This window comes from Stigmatopora nigra, chromosome 7, assembly GCF_051989575.1.
Source record: "Stigmatopora nigra isolate UIUO_SnigA chromosome 7, RoL_Snig_1.1, whole genome shotgun sequence".
NCBI lineage: Eukaryota > Metazoa > Chordata > Actinopteri > Syngnathiformes > Syngnathidae > Stigmatopora > Stigmatopora nigra.
The window spans coordinates 10,979,648-10,995,707 of record NC_135514.1 but is presented as its reverse complement, the minus strand read 5'-3'; the positions used below and the strand labels follow the sequence as shown (position 1 = coordinate 10,995,707).

The window sequence follows — 16,060 nt, the reverse complement described above, 5'->3', positions numbered from 1 at the left end:
TGTGAGTATTATGGTCTGTCGGTTGCGAGGTAACCACGCAGAGTCCTGCGCGCGTGTGGGAGGGGATGGGAGGGGGGATTATTATGGGATGTCTGGCCCCCTTTGTGTGCTCGCGAGGATGTTAGCTAAGCTCCGAAGCTGGGGGGAGAGGACAGGGGACTGTGTTTGCGGGTTTTGCCGTCACCAATGGACGTCAATTAGAGAAAGCTGCTGACTTGCGCTGGAACGGACGAAGGGACGGAAGAGAAAGCTCACTTGGACCCCGGACCGTCACACACGCCCACAGCAAGTTTCTAAGGTAGGCCTTTTTTCCGCTTTAACTTTCCTTTGCGGTTTTCCAACTTGCCGCTGTCAAGTGTCTCTTAACGGCTTCAACTTATTTAATATCGTAAACACACAGTGGCGAGCCTCCACGACCGTCTCCTCCCTTCCCTTTGGACAGTCCACCCACCCCCGGTCCACTCTCTAGTCTAGCAAGTCCCACGTCATTTTTTCCCTCCTCCCTCGTCGAGTGACCGAAGAGCGAGGGCTTTAAGAGGGATTAATTCGAGCGAGGAGGTGGTGGGGGGCCACTGGAGACATGTCAGGCAGCGACGATGACAGGAACGACTTCGGGGCCGCCGAGGAGCACTCGCTACTCCACGGTAAGATCCGAGCCCTCGTCTTCTTGTTTTTTTCCCCTATGGTGGTGGTGGTAGGGGTGGGGGGGTCGCTTTGAAAGCCATGCTAATGCTAGCACGCTAGCTCCCCGCTCGCTCGGTCACGGTAGGTTAGTTAAGCTAACTTCACGTGCAGGTGTTTTCCCCCTCCTTTTCCTTATTTACAATTAAAAGGCGCGCTTTTTTGAGGGGGGACGCTGTCCTCGCGTCAAAGTTCTAGGGCCCAAATGATAAACAAGTTGTTTTACCCTCATGTTTTGTGCCACACAGTACGCGTGCACGCGGATTTGTGTGTGCACGTCACTGTGCACGCGCCCCCCACCCCCCCTCCTTCCTTGCCTGCAGGGGCGTGCATGTCTGCGCCTGCGCTTGAATCACAACCCCCCCCCCCCCCCCCCCCCCACCACCACCACCACCACACAGACACACGCGCGTGCACACTAATACAAATGCATACACTCCCACACGGACATACACGCGCGTACACTGCCATACACATTCACTCATATGGAGTGATACACAATAACAAGCATTTTGGATGTCACCCGCAGACGAGAACGAGGACGTCATGTCCGACATCGATGAGGCGCCCAAGTCCAAAAAGAAGAAGAAGGCCAAGAAGAGCAGCCGGGAGAGCAGAGGCAACAAGAGGCAGAGGGTCGTCAGAGAGGCGAGTTGGATGTCATGTCATTTCATCATGCACTCGCATACCACTTAAATGTTGTCACATTTATCTTCAAATGACGATGGACGCTAACAATTTAGGGTGTCCAATCAGCCTACCGTGCATGTCTTTGGAATGTGGGAGGAAACCAGAGTAGCCGGAGAAAACCCACGCACAACTTGCAAACTCCACACAGATGGACCGATCTGGATTTGAACCCAGAACCCCAGAGCTGTGAGGCAGACGCGCTAACCACTCAAGCCGCCGGGCCATAAGATTGATAAAAATATGTAAATTACCCAATGTCTGATTTTTTTTTTTTTATAGACAGTGTCCATAAATGCAAAAAAATAGTATTGTAAATGCAAAGAAACGCATTGGCTGCCATTTATAGCAAAAGATCTATTTGGGAAGAATCATTCGGCATTTTACGCCAGTCCTCCTAGGTCAAAATTGATTGAATGCCCATCACCATCAAAAACGGTTCAAAATAATAAATAAACCCAACCTGCATATTTTCAACATTTTTTCAACCCAAACAGGAGTTACCCATCAGCTCCCCCGAGCATCTGATCGGACCCGAGTCAACGGAAAGACAGCAAGATGAGGGAGGCCTACGCTCGGACAGCGACGGAAGCGACTACGCTCCGGGCCGTAAAAAGAAAAAACGCTCCAGCTCTACCAAAGAAAAGAAGAAAAGTGGCTCCGCTGCGGAGAAAGGCAGTTCCAAGAGCAAACGCAAAGATCCTCAACCGGACGATGACGACGACGACAACGATGATGACGACGACGACTGCCAGGTAAATTCGCAATTCTCCAACTGTGCCAGGTCACGTGTCATTCCTTCTTTCATCTCCCCCCTCCTAACTCAGCCGAAAAGCTCCTCCCAGATGTTGGAAGCCTGGGGCATGAAAGATATCGACCACGTCTTTACTCAGGAAGACTACAGCTCGCTTACGAACTACAAGGCCTTCAGTCAATTTGTCAGGTGGGCAAACTTTACAAACATGTCAATACAAACCATTTATTTATTTATTCAGTCTTTTGAAAATTGTACTTGCACTCGATATACAACAAATGCTCAATATGCTCATAGAGACAATCTTGCTACTTAATAGAATATGCGTGTACTATTATAGTTATGCTATCATGAACATTTTCGGTTATTTAAGTACAAACATTGACAGCTAGTTTTTTTTTTGGAATGTGTATTAAAACACAAATATTAATGAGTTAGATTGACAGTTGGAATGAGCTATAAATAGTTATTTTTCACAAAAAGATAGCAAGATTGCAATAATGACAATTAAGGCATTCAATTAATAAGCAAATGTATGAAAACCATCCTCATAAATGTGTAAAAACATCAGTATTTTAATGTTTTAAAAAGTCAGGCATTTCCCTTACTATGAATTAATGATTAAAATAAAGGCTCACAAAAGAGCAAAATATACCAGAAATAGAAAAAAAATATTTTTTGGGCGATTTCACCTCAAGCTAAATATTAAAAACACCACTGATAATTCTTAAAAGTCTCCTTCTTAATTGAATGTAATAAAATATTCAGTTGTCAGCATGACATTTGTTGTTCTCCTCAGGCCACTAATTGCAGCCAAAAACCCCAAAATTGCTGTGTCTAAGATGATGACTTTAATGATGGCCAAGTGGAGAGAATTCAGCACAAACAACCCCCACAAGGTATTACGCTGAATTGATTAAAATGAGTCATGGAAGAACTGTTCGTCATTCCCGATGACTCTCTCTTGCAGGGGTCCGCAACTGCAAACGCGGCTCTGGCGGCCGCAAACGTGGCTGCGGCTGTGGAGAGTATGGTGGTCGCCGGACCTGACAGCGCCACCAATGGTAGTACCGCTCCTGCTCAGCCTCCAGCTGCCACGGCGCCACTGCCGCCGCCACCACCACCTCTCCGGAAGGCTAAAACCAAAGAGGGCAAAGGTAACTGGACTCGGTTTAGAACAGGGGCGTGCAATCGTTATTATCCGAAGGCCACTGAACTGACTTGTTAAACTGAGGCTCGAAATTGGGTAAAAATTGATGTTTTTTTTTAATTTTAAGTGTTAATTCATTGGTTCTCGTCCGATCCATTTTGACTGGATCAATAAAGATTTGTTAATATGCAAAGATACTATGGAAATAAGCTTTTTCCAACAAACTAAATGTTAAGCAACAAGCAAGAGCTCAATTTATGACATGAAATTGTTTATACATTTTTTTTAAATGTAAAATTAGATAATGAAATTCTAAATTTTTCCTCATTGATTTCAGCACGTTGCCAGGTTTGAGCTCCTGAATTAATGGAAAGCCACTGTTTAAGTGACTTGCTCTATCTCGTGTTATAGCTTAGAATTGCAATATGGGCTAAATTTAAGCTTCTTGTGCGGGCCATATTCGGTAATATTTTCCTAATTTGCCATGGGGTGTTAAAACTGGACAGAATCACAAATTTTAGCTTTTTTTGATTTACTTTGAGTAACCTATTGTCTGTCTCAGGCCCTAATGCACGTAAAAAGTCCAAGCCTAAAGTTCCACCAAAGCCCAAACCGAAGAAAGTGGCTCCACTCAAAATCAAACTCGGAGGACTGAACAGCAAGAGAAAGCGCTCTTCTGTAAGATTTTTTTTCTTTACCTTTTTTGCCCCATTATCCCGTCCAACATTGCCAATCTAATGTATCATTTCTCTCACTATCAGAGTGACGAAGAAGAACCCGACGTGGACAGCGACTTTGACGAGAGCAACTTTTCCGTGGCCGAGGGCGCCAACCGCACTAGCCGCAACAAGAAAAAGTCCAAGAGCGCCAAGAAAAAGAAGAAAGGTGTGTTGCAATTTTTTTGTATGTAGACTCTGATTCCCTAATCATTTTTGCTCTTACTTCTTCTCCCAGTGGAAACTGAGGATGGGGACGGCTACGAGACGGACCACCAGGACTACTGCGAAGTGTGCCAACAGGGAGGAGAGATCATTTTGTGCGACACTTGTCCAAGAGCTTACCACATGGTCTGTTTGGATCCTGACATGGAGAAGGCGCCCGAGGGCAAGTGGAGCTGTCCACATTGTGTGAGTGTGGCCATTTTGTTTATACATTGGATTGGATAACTTTATTCATCCCGTATTTGGGAAATTTGGTTGTCACAGTAGCAAGAGGGTGAGGATGCAGAAATAGGAAAGGCATTTTAGACATAAATAGATAGTTAATAAATAAATAAATGCATGAATATATAAATAAATGAGCGTGTTGTTGAAATATAAATATATACATACACATATATACATATATATTACCATTGGACTGTTCCACGATGAAGAGACTAACAACACTTTAGTCTTGTGCATCCTAGTAGTGGATAGAAATCATATTTTGCCATAATATTAGAAGAAAACATGTTAGGGTCGCCCAATTACTAGATTAAAATTGCATTTTTTTTTTTTTACTTAACTTTAACTGGAAGTCGTCTTGATTCAAGGCCTTTGACAATTGGCAATGTAAAGTCTGTGTGAACACAAAACTGCTTTTAATGATAGTGAGAGCTTTTCTCATGTCGGTATTGATTCCATATTTATTGTGCATTAATTATGACAGACAGAATAGCTCTTCAAAACAAACCGTAACTACCATGTGGCGTTTTGGTTCTCTAATCAGGAAAAGGAAGGCATCCAATGGGAAGCCAAGGAAGACCTCTCCGACGCCGAAGTGGAAGATGAGGACGAGCGGCAGGATGACGGCGCCGACGAAGAAGACGACCACCACATCGAGTACTGCCGAGTTTGCAAAGACGGAGGAGAGTTGCTTTGTTGCGACACTTGCCCCTCGTCCTACCACATCCATTGTCTCAACCCGCCTCTCCCCGAAATCCCCAACGGCGAGTGGATCTGTCCACGTTGCAAGGTACCGAAACGACTACACTGTCTGCCCATTTATTTATAACCCAATGGACAATGACTCATACCCGCTTCTTGACAGTGTCCTCCGATGAAGGGTAAAGTCCAAAAGGTTTTAACATGGCGTTGGGGAGAACTGCCCGCCCCCACGCCTGTCCCCAGGCCCGCCGACTTGCCTGCCGACGCTCCCGATCCTCCGCCCTTGGTTGGCCGAAGGGAGAGGGAGTTCTTTGTAAAATGGTGCAATATGTCTTATTGGCACTGTTCCTGGGTTCTGGAACTACAGGTATCCAGATAAAACTTGTTTTTTTTAACCAGTATGCAGTTTTTTAACCTGTTTTTTTTTTGCTTATCAGTTGGAGTTGAACTGCCAGGTGATGTTCCGCAACTACCAGAGGAAGACCGACATGGACGAACCACCGCCCGTGGACTTTGGCGGTGAAGGCGACGACGACAAGAGCACCAAAAGGAAGAACAAGGACCCGCTCTTTATCCATATGGAGGCTGAGTTTTATCGCTATGGAGTCAAGATGGAGTGGATGATGATACACCGCATTCTCAACCACAGGTGAGCACTCACAATCTGAAAGGGAAAAAACAATGCTTTTAACCATGTCAAATTTGGGTATTTTCGGAACTACAAGACACTTTTTTCATGTTTTGGTTGTAATTTGGAAGTAAACAGTTTCCTAAAGAAGTTGTGTTGTTTGGGCGATAGATATCTGAATCAATGCTAATGTGTTATGTTAACAGACCATTAAAGTCATCTGTTTGGTCTCCATTTTATTGTTACAATGTGTGATCCAATTGATGATAACATTCCCCCAAAGATTCAACATGATCCAGTGTCTTTTCATGTTTTATTTGTATCAGTGTGGACAGAAAGGGGAACGTTCACTATCTGATCAAGTGGCGAGATCTTGCCTACGACCAATCCACGTGGGAGAGTGAAGACATGGACATTCCAGAGTTTGACGTTTACAGGCAGACTTACTGGAATCACAGGTTAACCTTCATACTAATATCCGATTCCTCTTTTTAAATAGCCACAAGTGCCATTTACCATTTTTTTTGTTCCCAACCAGAGAGTTGATGATTGGTGATGAAGGAAGACCTGGTAAGAAGCTGAAAAAGCCTGTCAAAGTTAAAAAGGCGGAGCGTCCTCCTGCTAATCCAGTGGTTGATGTAAGTATCAGAAAATCTTTGTTTTGCCCATGTGTCAACAACAATCATTTTCATTTTTTGAAGCGAGGAATCTGATAGCAAACCAAATTGTTTGTGGGATTCATCATTTTAATTTTCTCTGGCAGCCTACCATCAAATTTGACCGCCAACCTGACTACTTGGACAGCACAGGCGGGACTCTTCACCCTTACCAGTTGGAAGGCTTGAACTGGCTCAGGTTTTCTTGGGCTCAGGCCACTGACACTATTCTTGCCGATGAAATGGGTTTAGGGAAGACTGTTCAGACCGCCGTATTCCTCTACTCACTGTACAAGGAGGTGAGTGTGTAATTCACATCAATAGAATTGGAAAATAATCATTGGAAGTGAATGAGATTCATCAATACATTTTACATGGAAAAAATTTGATGGATTAATCTGTCCACTAATGCGAATAATCTCATTTTATCATTTATTCTTGACATATTCATTTGCATTGACTGAGTTAATAATCACATGATTAATTAATGGAAGAATTTGATAGATTAATATAACAACCCATTTTGCGATCAATCTTCTTTTATGTTTAATCTATGAATTCTGACGGCCTTATTGGCAATGAGACACCCTCATTTATTGGAAGTTAAATTGTTTTGGACGTGTATTGTTCCCTGGCACTGAATGAGTTAACGAAAGATTAACCGGTCAAATAATTTTCTAATGAATTGGAGAATTTAAATAATGTTTATCGTTGTCAATGGCACTAAAGCTTGATTATTTGGGAGTTGAATGAGGGAACCCAAATTTGGGCTGCCATTGAATAGAACCTTATTTCCATTTATTTATTTTATTTTTTTAATAAGTACCAAAACACACACTGAATATAATATATGCATCTCAGCTGTCAGTTCATCAACCTGACAGCTAAAAGCTCATCTGTGAAGTATTTGCAGGTTTAATTTTGTCCTGTCAACCCAACTCTGTCAATTAGTGACTTTATTGGGGCTATGAGACATTGGACATAGAGCAACATTGCCCATTTCAAGGGGAGCAGCTCCAAGTCATGAGCTTTATCCTAAAGGCAGGGCAAGACACGAGGCTGCACGTGTTGAATTTTCAATGTTTATGAGATTTTTCTATTTTTTTTTTCTTTTCCCCACACTCAGGGCCACTCTAAAGGTCCCTTCCTGGTTAGCGCACCTTTGTCCACCATTATAAACTGGGAGCGAGAGTTTGAAATGTGGGCCCCTGACATGTATGTGGTCACCTATGTGGGCGACAAGGACAGCAGGGCTGTAATCCGAGAAAATGAGTTTTCTTTTGAAGGGAATGCAATCCGGGGTGGGAAAAAGGCCTCCAAAATGAAGGTGAGAAGGAAATAAATGATAAGTATTAGCGCTCAAATTAGATCTAAGGCCTAAAAATAATGGCGGATCGCTAATATTTGCTTTGCAGAAAGACTCAACGGTCAAGTTTCATGTCTTGCTCACTTCTTATGAGCTGATTACCATTGATCAGGCTGTTTTGGGATCTATTGAATGGGCTTGTCTGGTTGTGGATGAGGCACACAGGCTGAAGAACAACCAATCCAAGGTGAGATTATTCCCAATGTTTGCTATTTGTCTTCATGGGCAATTGGCTATTTTCGTGTGTTAGGTCATTCCAGAATTGAAGGTTTTTAAATGGAAGACAATTAATTATAAAAGAAAATTTCAATTATTTTCTCAGTTTTTTTTACTTGAAGTAAACTTGCTTAAAAAACGTTTTAGTGTTCCCTCTGTATATAAAATCTTTCTTTTGTCAGTTCTTCCGAGTGTTGAACAACTACCCCCTGCAACACAAGCTGCTTCTGACCGGCACGCCTCTTCAGAACAACCTGGAGGAACTGTTCCACTTGCTTAACTTTTTGACTCCAGAGAGATTCAAGTCAGTAAATCCTCAACATGTGCTTGGCGCATGCGTCCAGTAGACACCCACGCCTGACCTTGTTTGGCTCATTTTGTTGTTTTCCGTCCTCTGTAGCAACTTGGAAGGTTTCTTGGAGGAGTTTGCCGACATAGCCAAAGAAGACCAGATCAAGAAACTCCATGATATGTTGGGACCACACATGCTCAGGAGGCTGAAGGCAGATGTTTTTAAACACATGCCATCCAAGACGGAACTCATTGTTCGAGTAGAGCTTAGTCCCATGCAGAAGTAAGTGTTAGGTTATTCAAGAAGCAAAACAAATACTCGCTTTTATAAAGTATCTTACTAAAAAAAAAGGGCAGATTTATTGTGATGTCAGTTATAAATGCCATTTTTTTTAGAGGCTAATAATTTTTTACACCCAATATTTGCTGTTATTTCCTGACTTTTAATACGATTCAAAATAAATTACTAAACATTTTTTAACTTTTTGTTTTATTTTCTAATTAAATCCTTGATTTTTCCCTTTTTTGTGTTTTTTTATGTAAATAAATATTTAAAAACAATGACAATTATAAAATAGGTCCTAATATTGGACAAAAATCTAAATTTATTATTCACATTTTTCTTTTTTGAATTAAAAATAAAATAGGATTGATGACTGCAGCCCTATTTGACAAGCTGTTTGTAATTATCAGTCAATTTCAAACCAAAATACTGCACTTTCTATCTTATTGTGTTGTTGTTTTTTCTAAAACTGATTTTCTTTTCATTTAGGAAATATTACAAATTCATTCTAACACGTAATTTTGAAGCCTTGAACACTCGCGGAGGCGGAAACCAAGTGTCTCTTCTCAACGTTGTGATGGATCTGAAAAAATGCTGTAACCATCCATACCTCTTCCCCGCTGCTGCTACAGTACAACCCACATTTTACCCCTTTTTATAATCCTCTATCTACCACACAAATACGATCACGTCAATTTACGTCTCTCTTCTCATCGCAGGAGGCTCCAAAACTTCCAAACGGCATGTACGAGGGTTTGGCTTTGACCAAGGCATCTGGCAAGCTAACTCTCCTGCACAAAATGATGAAGAAGCTGAAGGAAGGAGGTCACAGAGTGCTGGTTTTCTCCCAAATGACCAAAATGCTTGACTTGCTTGAGGACTTCCTGGAAAATGAGGGATACAAATACGAGAGGATCGACGGCGGAGTCACAGGAAACATGCGACAGGAGGCTATTGACCGCTTTAATGGTGATTCTTGATCACTCAAATTGAGAAATCACACGGCTAAATGTGTATGTTTTTAACTTATGGATATATATATATATATATATATATTTTTTTTTTTTCTTATTCTAACAGCTCCTGGTGCTCCTCAGTTTGCTTTCCTCCTCTCCACACGGGCAGGTGGTTTGGGCATCAATCTCGCATCTGCAGACACAGTTATTATCTATGACTCGGACTGGAACCCTCACAATGACATTCAGGTATGGTTTTAACGCATAAATTGTTCTTTAAACACATAAATTGTTCTTTTAACATATAAATTGTTCGTAAAATGTGTGTTAACGTTCATAAATCTGTGTTACAGGCATTCAGCAGAGCTCATCGTATTGGCCAGAACAGGAAGGTGATGATCTATCGCTTCGTGACCAAAGCTTCTGTAGAGGAGAGGATCACACAGGTGAGTAGTGACGCAGCATGGAAATCAATACAACATTTTTATTTTACTTCTCAACTTCATGATTGCTTTTTTTTTTTTTTTAAATATAAGGTTGCTAAGAAGAAGATGATGCTAACACATTTAGTTGTACGACCGGGTCTCGGTTCCAAAACTGGTTCCATGTCTAAACAAGAGCTGGATGATATCCTCAAATTTGGAACAGAAGAATTGTTTAAGGATGAACTTGGAGAAGGTTGGTGACATTATTATTATTATTTTTTAATAATGGGGTGGGCGTTGCTTAAACAGTGTATTAAAATGGTACAATTTAAAGAAAATAAATAAGCAAATGTCATATTAATGGCCATCCATTTTAACTATACTTTAAGTGGACGATGATTGTCAGTATCTCCCTGTTTAAATGGATTCTAATGGTTCTAAAATATAAATTTCACTGCCAGTCCTCGCAGTAAAAATGATACATATATATCTCCTTCATTGGCCCAAGATGTTTTCCTAATATTTTTTTTTCATATTTTCAAATACTTTTTTTAATCCACCTGACTACCAAAAAAAAAAAAAAAGTTGTTCAATCACATTTCTTTTGTAATTCTCCAATCTATGTGAAGGACTTGTAATACTATAAAATAAAAGACATTTGGTATCAATGGAAAGCTCTATAGAGCACAAAAGGAGTTACTGCAATTGGATGCACTTGGTGGGTGGAAGATATTTAGGTTTACAAATGTCCTCTACAGAGGACATTTTTATTAACCTAATTTTACTTGCTTCCAGGGGACAACAAGGAGGACGACAGCAGCGTGATCCACTACGATGAAAAAGCCATTGACCGTCTCCTGGACCGCAACCAGGACGCCACGGACGACACCGAGATTCAGAGCATGAACGAATACCTCAGCTCCTTCAAAGTTGCCCAATACGTCGTCAAAGATGAGGATGACGAGGTACACGGTGTTTGAGATGAGATGAGATGAGGGACGTGGGCGGTTGGCAGCGAAATGTCATCTTTTCTTTTCAGGAGGAGGAAGTAGAGCGTGAAGTGATCAAGCAAGAAGAAAGCGTGGACCCGGACTATTGGGAGAAGCTGCTTCGCCATCATTACGAGCAACAGCAAGAGGATCTAGCCCGCAATTTGGGCAAAGGCAAAAGAACGCGAAAGCCGGTTAACTACAATGACGGTTCCCAGGAGGACCGAGGTATTCGACAGGGTACAGAAACATATAAAGCAACTCTTCTTTTTGTTGTGTGATGTTCTGCTTTGTCTTGTCTATTGTGGTGTGATTGCATGAAGGGTGAGCACTATTAGCATTTCTTCCATATCTTTGATGAATACAAAGCATATAGAAGTCATGTTCAAATTGCTTTCCATTTGAATGGCATGAAATCGTTTGGTGTTTTTAGAATCTTAGTCAAATAGACTATTGTCTTAAAATATACCTGCTTTGATTGCTACAAGTAAAATATCGACTTGAATAAGTCCTAAAATTAGTCAGCACTTTGCTTTTATGTGATTAAAGCTAAAATAGTCCAAGAAAGACAACTTGCTAATATAATGCATGCGGTATCGTCATTTTTATTTCACTTTCATTGTGAGAATGAGATATATTTAATATGGTCTTTTTGCTGTCTTTCCTTCCAGACTGGCAAGAGGACCAATCCGACAACCAATCAGATTACTCGGTGGCGTCGGAGGAAGGCGACGAAGACTTTGACGAGCGCTCTGAAGGTAGTGTCACCTTTTTGTTTTCTGGTGAAGCTTATTAAAGCACAGTGGAACGTTTTTAACTTCTAAGGCATTCTATTGAATGCAGCAAAGTCGTCCTTTTTGAGATTGTGGGACTTTTTTTTAATGATATTAGAGGATCTGACTGTATTTCTCTCACCGTAGCCAATGCACGAAGACCCAGCCGCAAAGGGTTAAGGAACGACAGGGACAAGCCTCTACCTCCGCTGCTGGCCCGAGTCAGCGGAAACATCGAGGTGAGTCGCCTTCCGTCAACGTCGCTTTCAGATGCTTTTCAGCCATTTCTGACTGGCGGTATTTGGGTCAAATTGTCTATCAGGTGTTGGGCTTCAACGCACGGCAGAGGAAGGCTTTCTTGAATGCGGTGATGCGTTATGGAATGCCACCCCAGGATGCCTTTACCAACCAGTGGCTTGTCAGGGACCTTCGGGGGAAGTCGGAGAAGGAATTCAAGTTAGTACATTGGTTTTTTTCCTTCATGCTTATGTCATATTTTTGGAGTTTGGCATTTTTTTTATTGACTTAAGATGCACATCTTGTGGTAGACAAACTAACAGACAAAACATTGACTAAATTTTTTTTTTGTATCAGTAAAATAAGATTATTTTGGTGAATGAAAGTGAACTAAACTAAAATTGGAATTGAAAAAAGAAATAAAATATTGCATTCTGATCACAAAATGCAGAAAAAACATTTTAATTAAAGACACTAATCCTGTGCTTGAAATCTTATAAATGATTATTATTTTCTCATACTTGCACGTCAAACTGACTAAATTCACATCTATGTTTTTCAAATGCTGCCTTTTGTTGAGTTATAGATATATATATATATATATATATATATATATATATATATATATATATATATATATATATATATATATATATATATATATATATATATATATATATATATATATATATATATATATATATATATATATATTTTTAACTCATTTTAACTTTTAGCTCATATTTTATTCTGATTTTTTTGTCAACCTACTTTTGTGATTTTGGCTCGTTTGTTGCGTTTTCTAATATAATTGACCTTTTAAACATTTAACATGAAACATTTTTTTTCTCCCCACAACAGGGCTTACGTGTCTCTCTTCATGAGACACCTTTGCGAGCCTGGAGCTGACGGAGCAGAGACCTTCGCAGACGGTGTCCCTCGAGAGGGTCTCTCCAGGCAACATGTGCTTACCCGCATTGGTGTCATGTCCCTCATAAGGAAAAAGGTACTACTTTCTCAGAATCGTCTCTTAACGGGATTCATCTCAAACTATGATACAGTCTCTTAAAAACACATCTATGGGTTTATTAGGTACAAGAATTTGAGCATGTCAATGGTCAGTGGTCCATGCCTTGGATGGCAGAATTAGAGGAAAACAAAAGGGCAGCAGCTTTGGCTGCGGGTGAGGATCCCAAGACCCCTTCGAGCGGAACGCCCGCAGACACGCAACCCAACACGCCTGTTCCAGGTACAGGTACACAAACAAAACAATTTAATTTCAAACAAAACAAAAAGTATACTTAATTCCTCCAGTTTTGTTTCAATGTAAAAATAAATAATGGAGACTTTATATTGCGTTTCTTTTTTTCAAAGTTTGTTCATATATGTAAATCACATGTGTCAAAGTGGCGGCCCGGGGGCCAAATCTGGCCCGCCGCATCATTTTGTGTGGCCCGGGAAAGTAAATGATGAGTGCCGACTTTCTGTTTTAAGGTCAAATTAAAATGAAGAGTATAGATGTATATTCAATTTCTTGATTTTCCCCCTTTAAATTATTAATTGTAATTTTTTAATCTATTTTTTCCGTTTTTAGTTTGACACCCTGCTTTAGGTCATTTTTGTAGTTTTTGCTTTAATAATCCGTCCTTTGTGTAATTGTTCAATCCCCTTAGTGATTAATAGACAGTGACTAATTACATGTTTTTGCCTTTTTCATGAATTTCTTCAAATAGAGGATCTGTCAAAATCAGAAGACAAAGACGACATTAAAAAGGACGCGGAGGACACCAAAACAACCCGAAAGACCGAAGATACGGAAGTAACTTAACTTTCATGCTTGCTTACTATGTTCACTTCAGTTTTTTGGGACATTTTTCAGACTCCAATTCATTTTCTTTTCCTAGATTATTGAAATCCCAGACGAGCCCGACAAATCGCCACCTGCTGACAACAAAGGAGACAATCCCGCCGGGAAGGAGGACGAAGAGAAGGAGACGCGTGGCGGAGACGATGGGAATCAACCCGACGACCTCAGCAAGGGCCAAGAGGAAAAAAGTGACAAGGGTGTCTCCGTTGAGGTCAAAGGTGAAGGGACAGAAGGCAAAGTAGACGCTGAAGACCGGTCAAAAGGTTAGGCGTCATATTTATTTCTTAAAGAGACAGTTTCTTTTTTTGCTTGTGTTTTGATGTCATTTATTTTCTTGAAGCTGAAGAAACCAAAGACGAGAAGATGGACACAGACAAAGGTGCGTATATATACTTTATCTACCCGTCTGTCGCAGGATTACCAAAACTTTTGAAACTTCTCATCACAATATCTCACCCATCAAATAGAGGAAAAAGACAGTGTGAAATCAGAGGAATCAACCAAACTTCCAAATGGCGAAAACGCCAGAGAAGGTGCTCTTTCCATGTTGAACGTCAGTGAAGAGAAGAAAAAAGCCAGCAAACAGAGATTCATGTTCAACATAGCCGACGGAGGGTTCACAGGTGAGGGTGTTCACACCCAAACATGCACTTGACCTCTTGTTATTTTTGTCTCACAAGCTTTTCACTCTGCAGAGCTCCACTCCCTTTGGCAGAATGAAGAAAGAGCAGCCACCGTCACTAAGAAGACTTTTGAAATTTGGCACCGTCGCCATGACTACTGGCTCTTAGCTGGCATCATACAGTATCCTTGACAGCCCATTTGTACATGGAGATATTTGTAGTCCTTTGAAACATTGTTTAGAGCCTTGAACACCATGTTTCTCAGACACGGCTACGCTCGGTGGCAGGACGTTCAAAACGACGTCAGGTTCGCTATCCTCAACGAGCCGTTCAAAGGGGAGATGAGCAGAGGAAACTTCCTGGAGATTAAAAACAAGTTCCTTGCACGCAGGTTCAAGGTGACCACAAGACTAGCATTTAGTAATATTGTGCTACCGCTACTTTGACCGTTCTTTGTCTTTTATTGTGCAATGGTGTCAGTCTCACTGCTCAATGATCCTCTTCTTTTAGTTACTAGAGCAGGCGTTGGTAATCGAGGAGCAGCTACGTCGGGCGGCCTACCTCAACATGACGGAGGACCCGGCCCACCCCTCCATGGCGCTCAATACGCGCTTCAGCGAGGTGGAGTGTCTGGCCGAGTCACACCAACATCTCAGCAAAGAGTCCATGTCGGGAAACAAGCCGGCTAACGCCGTGCTGCATAAAGGTAAAGACAAAGTGAGGGTAACCCAGAGGTGGGCAAACTTTTCGGCCCGGGGGCTACATTGACTTTAAAATTTTGACGGATGCGCTGGGTCAGCACAAGATACAATACATATAAAAAAGTGCATCCGTTAACATTAGATATGAAACATAAACAGAAAAAAAGGACTAAAGTATTAGCATACTCATCACTCATCATTCAAGTATAAAGTACAAAGTCAAGTAAAAAGGAACGTATTAAGAAATATTAAAATATAATTTAAAAAAAGATAGAGGGGCTGTAAAACACGAAAAACAAATAAGAGTGGACAGAGCTACTGCCACTGGCTTCCGCGTGACGGCGCCATCTTGGGAAAAAAAAATTTGGACAACGTCGGCGGGCCGGATTAAAAAGCCTAACGAGCCGTATGTGGCCCGCGGGCCATAGTTTGCCCATGCTCGGCTAACCTGTCACGTGTTCTCAAAAGGGGATAAGTATCTATCTAAATTCTGCACTCATTAAACACAACTGACCATAAGCTAAACCACCCCAATTTCCTTCCCTTCTACCTTGCAGTTCTCAAACAACTAGAGGAGCTACTGAGTGACATGAAGGCGGATGTCACGCGCCTCCCAGCGACCATCGCTCGAATCCCGCCCGTGGCCGTGCGGCTGCAAATGTCCGAGAGGAACATCCTCAGCAGGCTAGCAAATCGCGGACCCGAGGTCGGCGCCCAAAACCAGTCACAAAGCGTGCAGCAGATGCAGGTTTCACGCTGAACCAGGGACTGACTATTCATCACATTTTAGCACCCATCCCTTCCTCCAAACCTCTACTTTCATTCGCCTTGTACAGCACAGACAGGTTAGTCCTCCGAAATCTACATAAACACACACACACACACACATGCACACTACTTGCCTTTGAA

General features: G+C 41.6%; 1 protein-coding gene across 5 annotated transcripts; it reads left to right on the top strand.

The window, feature by feature from the left end:
* The first annotated feature begins 87 nt into the window (after positions 1-87).
* Positions 88-16,058, top strand: chd4b (chromodomain helicase DNA binding protein 4b). 5 transcript variants are annotated; one of them, XM_077720043.1, is made up of 40 exons: positions 88-298; positions 401-644; positions 1,211-1,329; positions 1,866-2,123; positions 2,196-2,311; positions 2,922-3,021; positions 3,093-3,279; positions 3,835-3,950; positions 4,034-4,157; positions 4,227-4,399; positions 4,983-5,228; positions 5,304-5,507; positions 5,578-5,789; positions 6,095-6,226; positions 6,307-6,406; positions 6,532-6,723; positions 7,551-7,751; positions 7,840-7,977; positions 8,189-8,310; positions 8,407-8,580; positions 9,070-9,211; positions 9,300-9,549; positions 9,661-9,785; positions 9,890-9,982; positions 10,073-10,214; positions 10,757-10,926; positions 11,001-11,178; positions 11,622-11,708; positions 11,871-11,962; positions 12,046-12,179; positions 12,822-12,966; positions 13,053-13,209; positions 13,694-13,779; positions 13,865-14,090; positions 14,168-14,206; positions 14,295-14,450; positions 14,523-14,631; positions 14,716-14,848; positions 14,961-15,156; positions 15,709-16,058. In XM_077720043.1, exons 2-40 carry the CDS (start codon positions 581-583, stop codon positions 15,909-15,911), a joined length of 5,841 nt encoding a protein of 1,946 aa, XP_077576169.1. In that variant the 5' UTR covers positions 88-298; positions 401-580; the 3' UTR covers positions 15,912-16,058. The 5 variants fall into 5 exon arrangements, with proteins under 5 accessions (XP_077576169.1, XP_077576168.1, XP_077576167.1 ...); XM_077720042.1 differs by having other exon boundaries at positions 13,053-13,215; XM_077720041.1 differs by having other exon boundaries at positions 11,001-11,190.
* The last annotated feature ends 2 nt before the right edge of the window (positions 16,059-16,060 follow it).

Bases quoted from the DNA above. Each gene is read 5' to 3' on its own strand.
- chd4b (XM_077720040.1), top strand. From the start codon at position 581: ATGTCAGGCAGCGACGATGACAGGAACGACTTCGGGGCCGCCGAGGAG. The intron at 10,215-10,756 runs GTTGGTGACATT...ACTTGCTTCCAG, and splicing joins TAAGGATGAACTTGGAGAAG to GGGACAACAAGGAGGACGAC. The intron at 12,967-13,052 runs GTACTACTTTCT...TGGGTTTATTAG, and splicing joins TGTCCCTCATAAGGAAAAAG to GTACAAGAATTTGAGCATGT.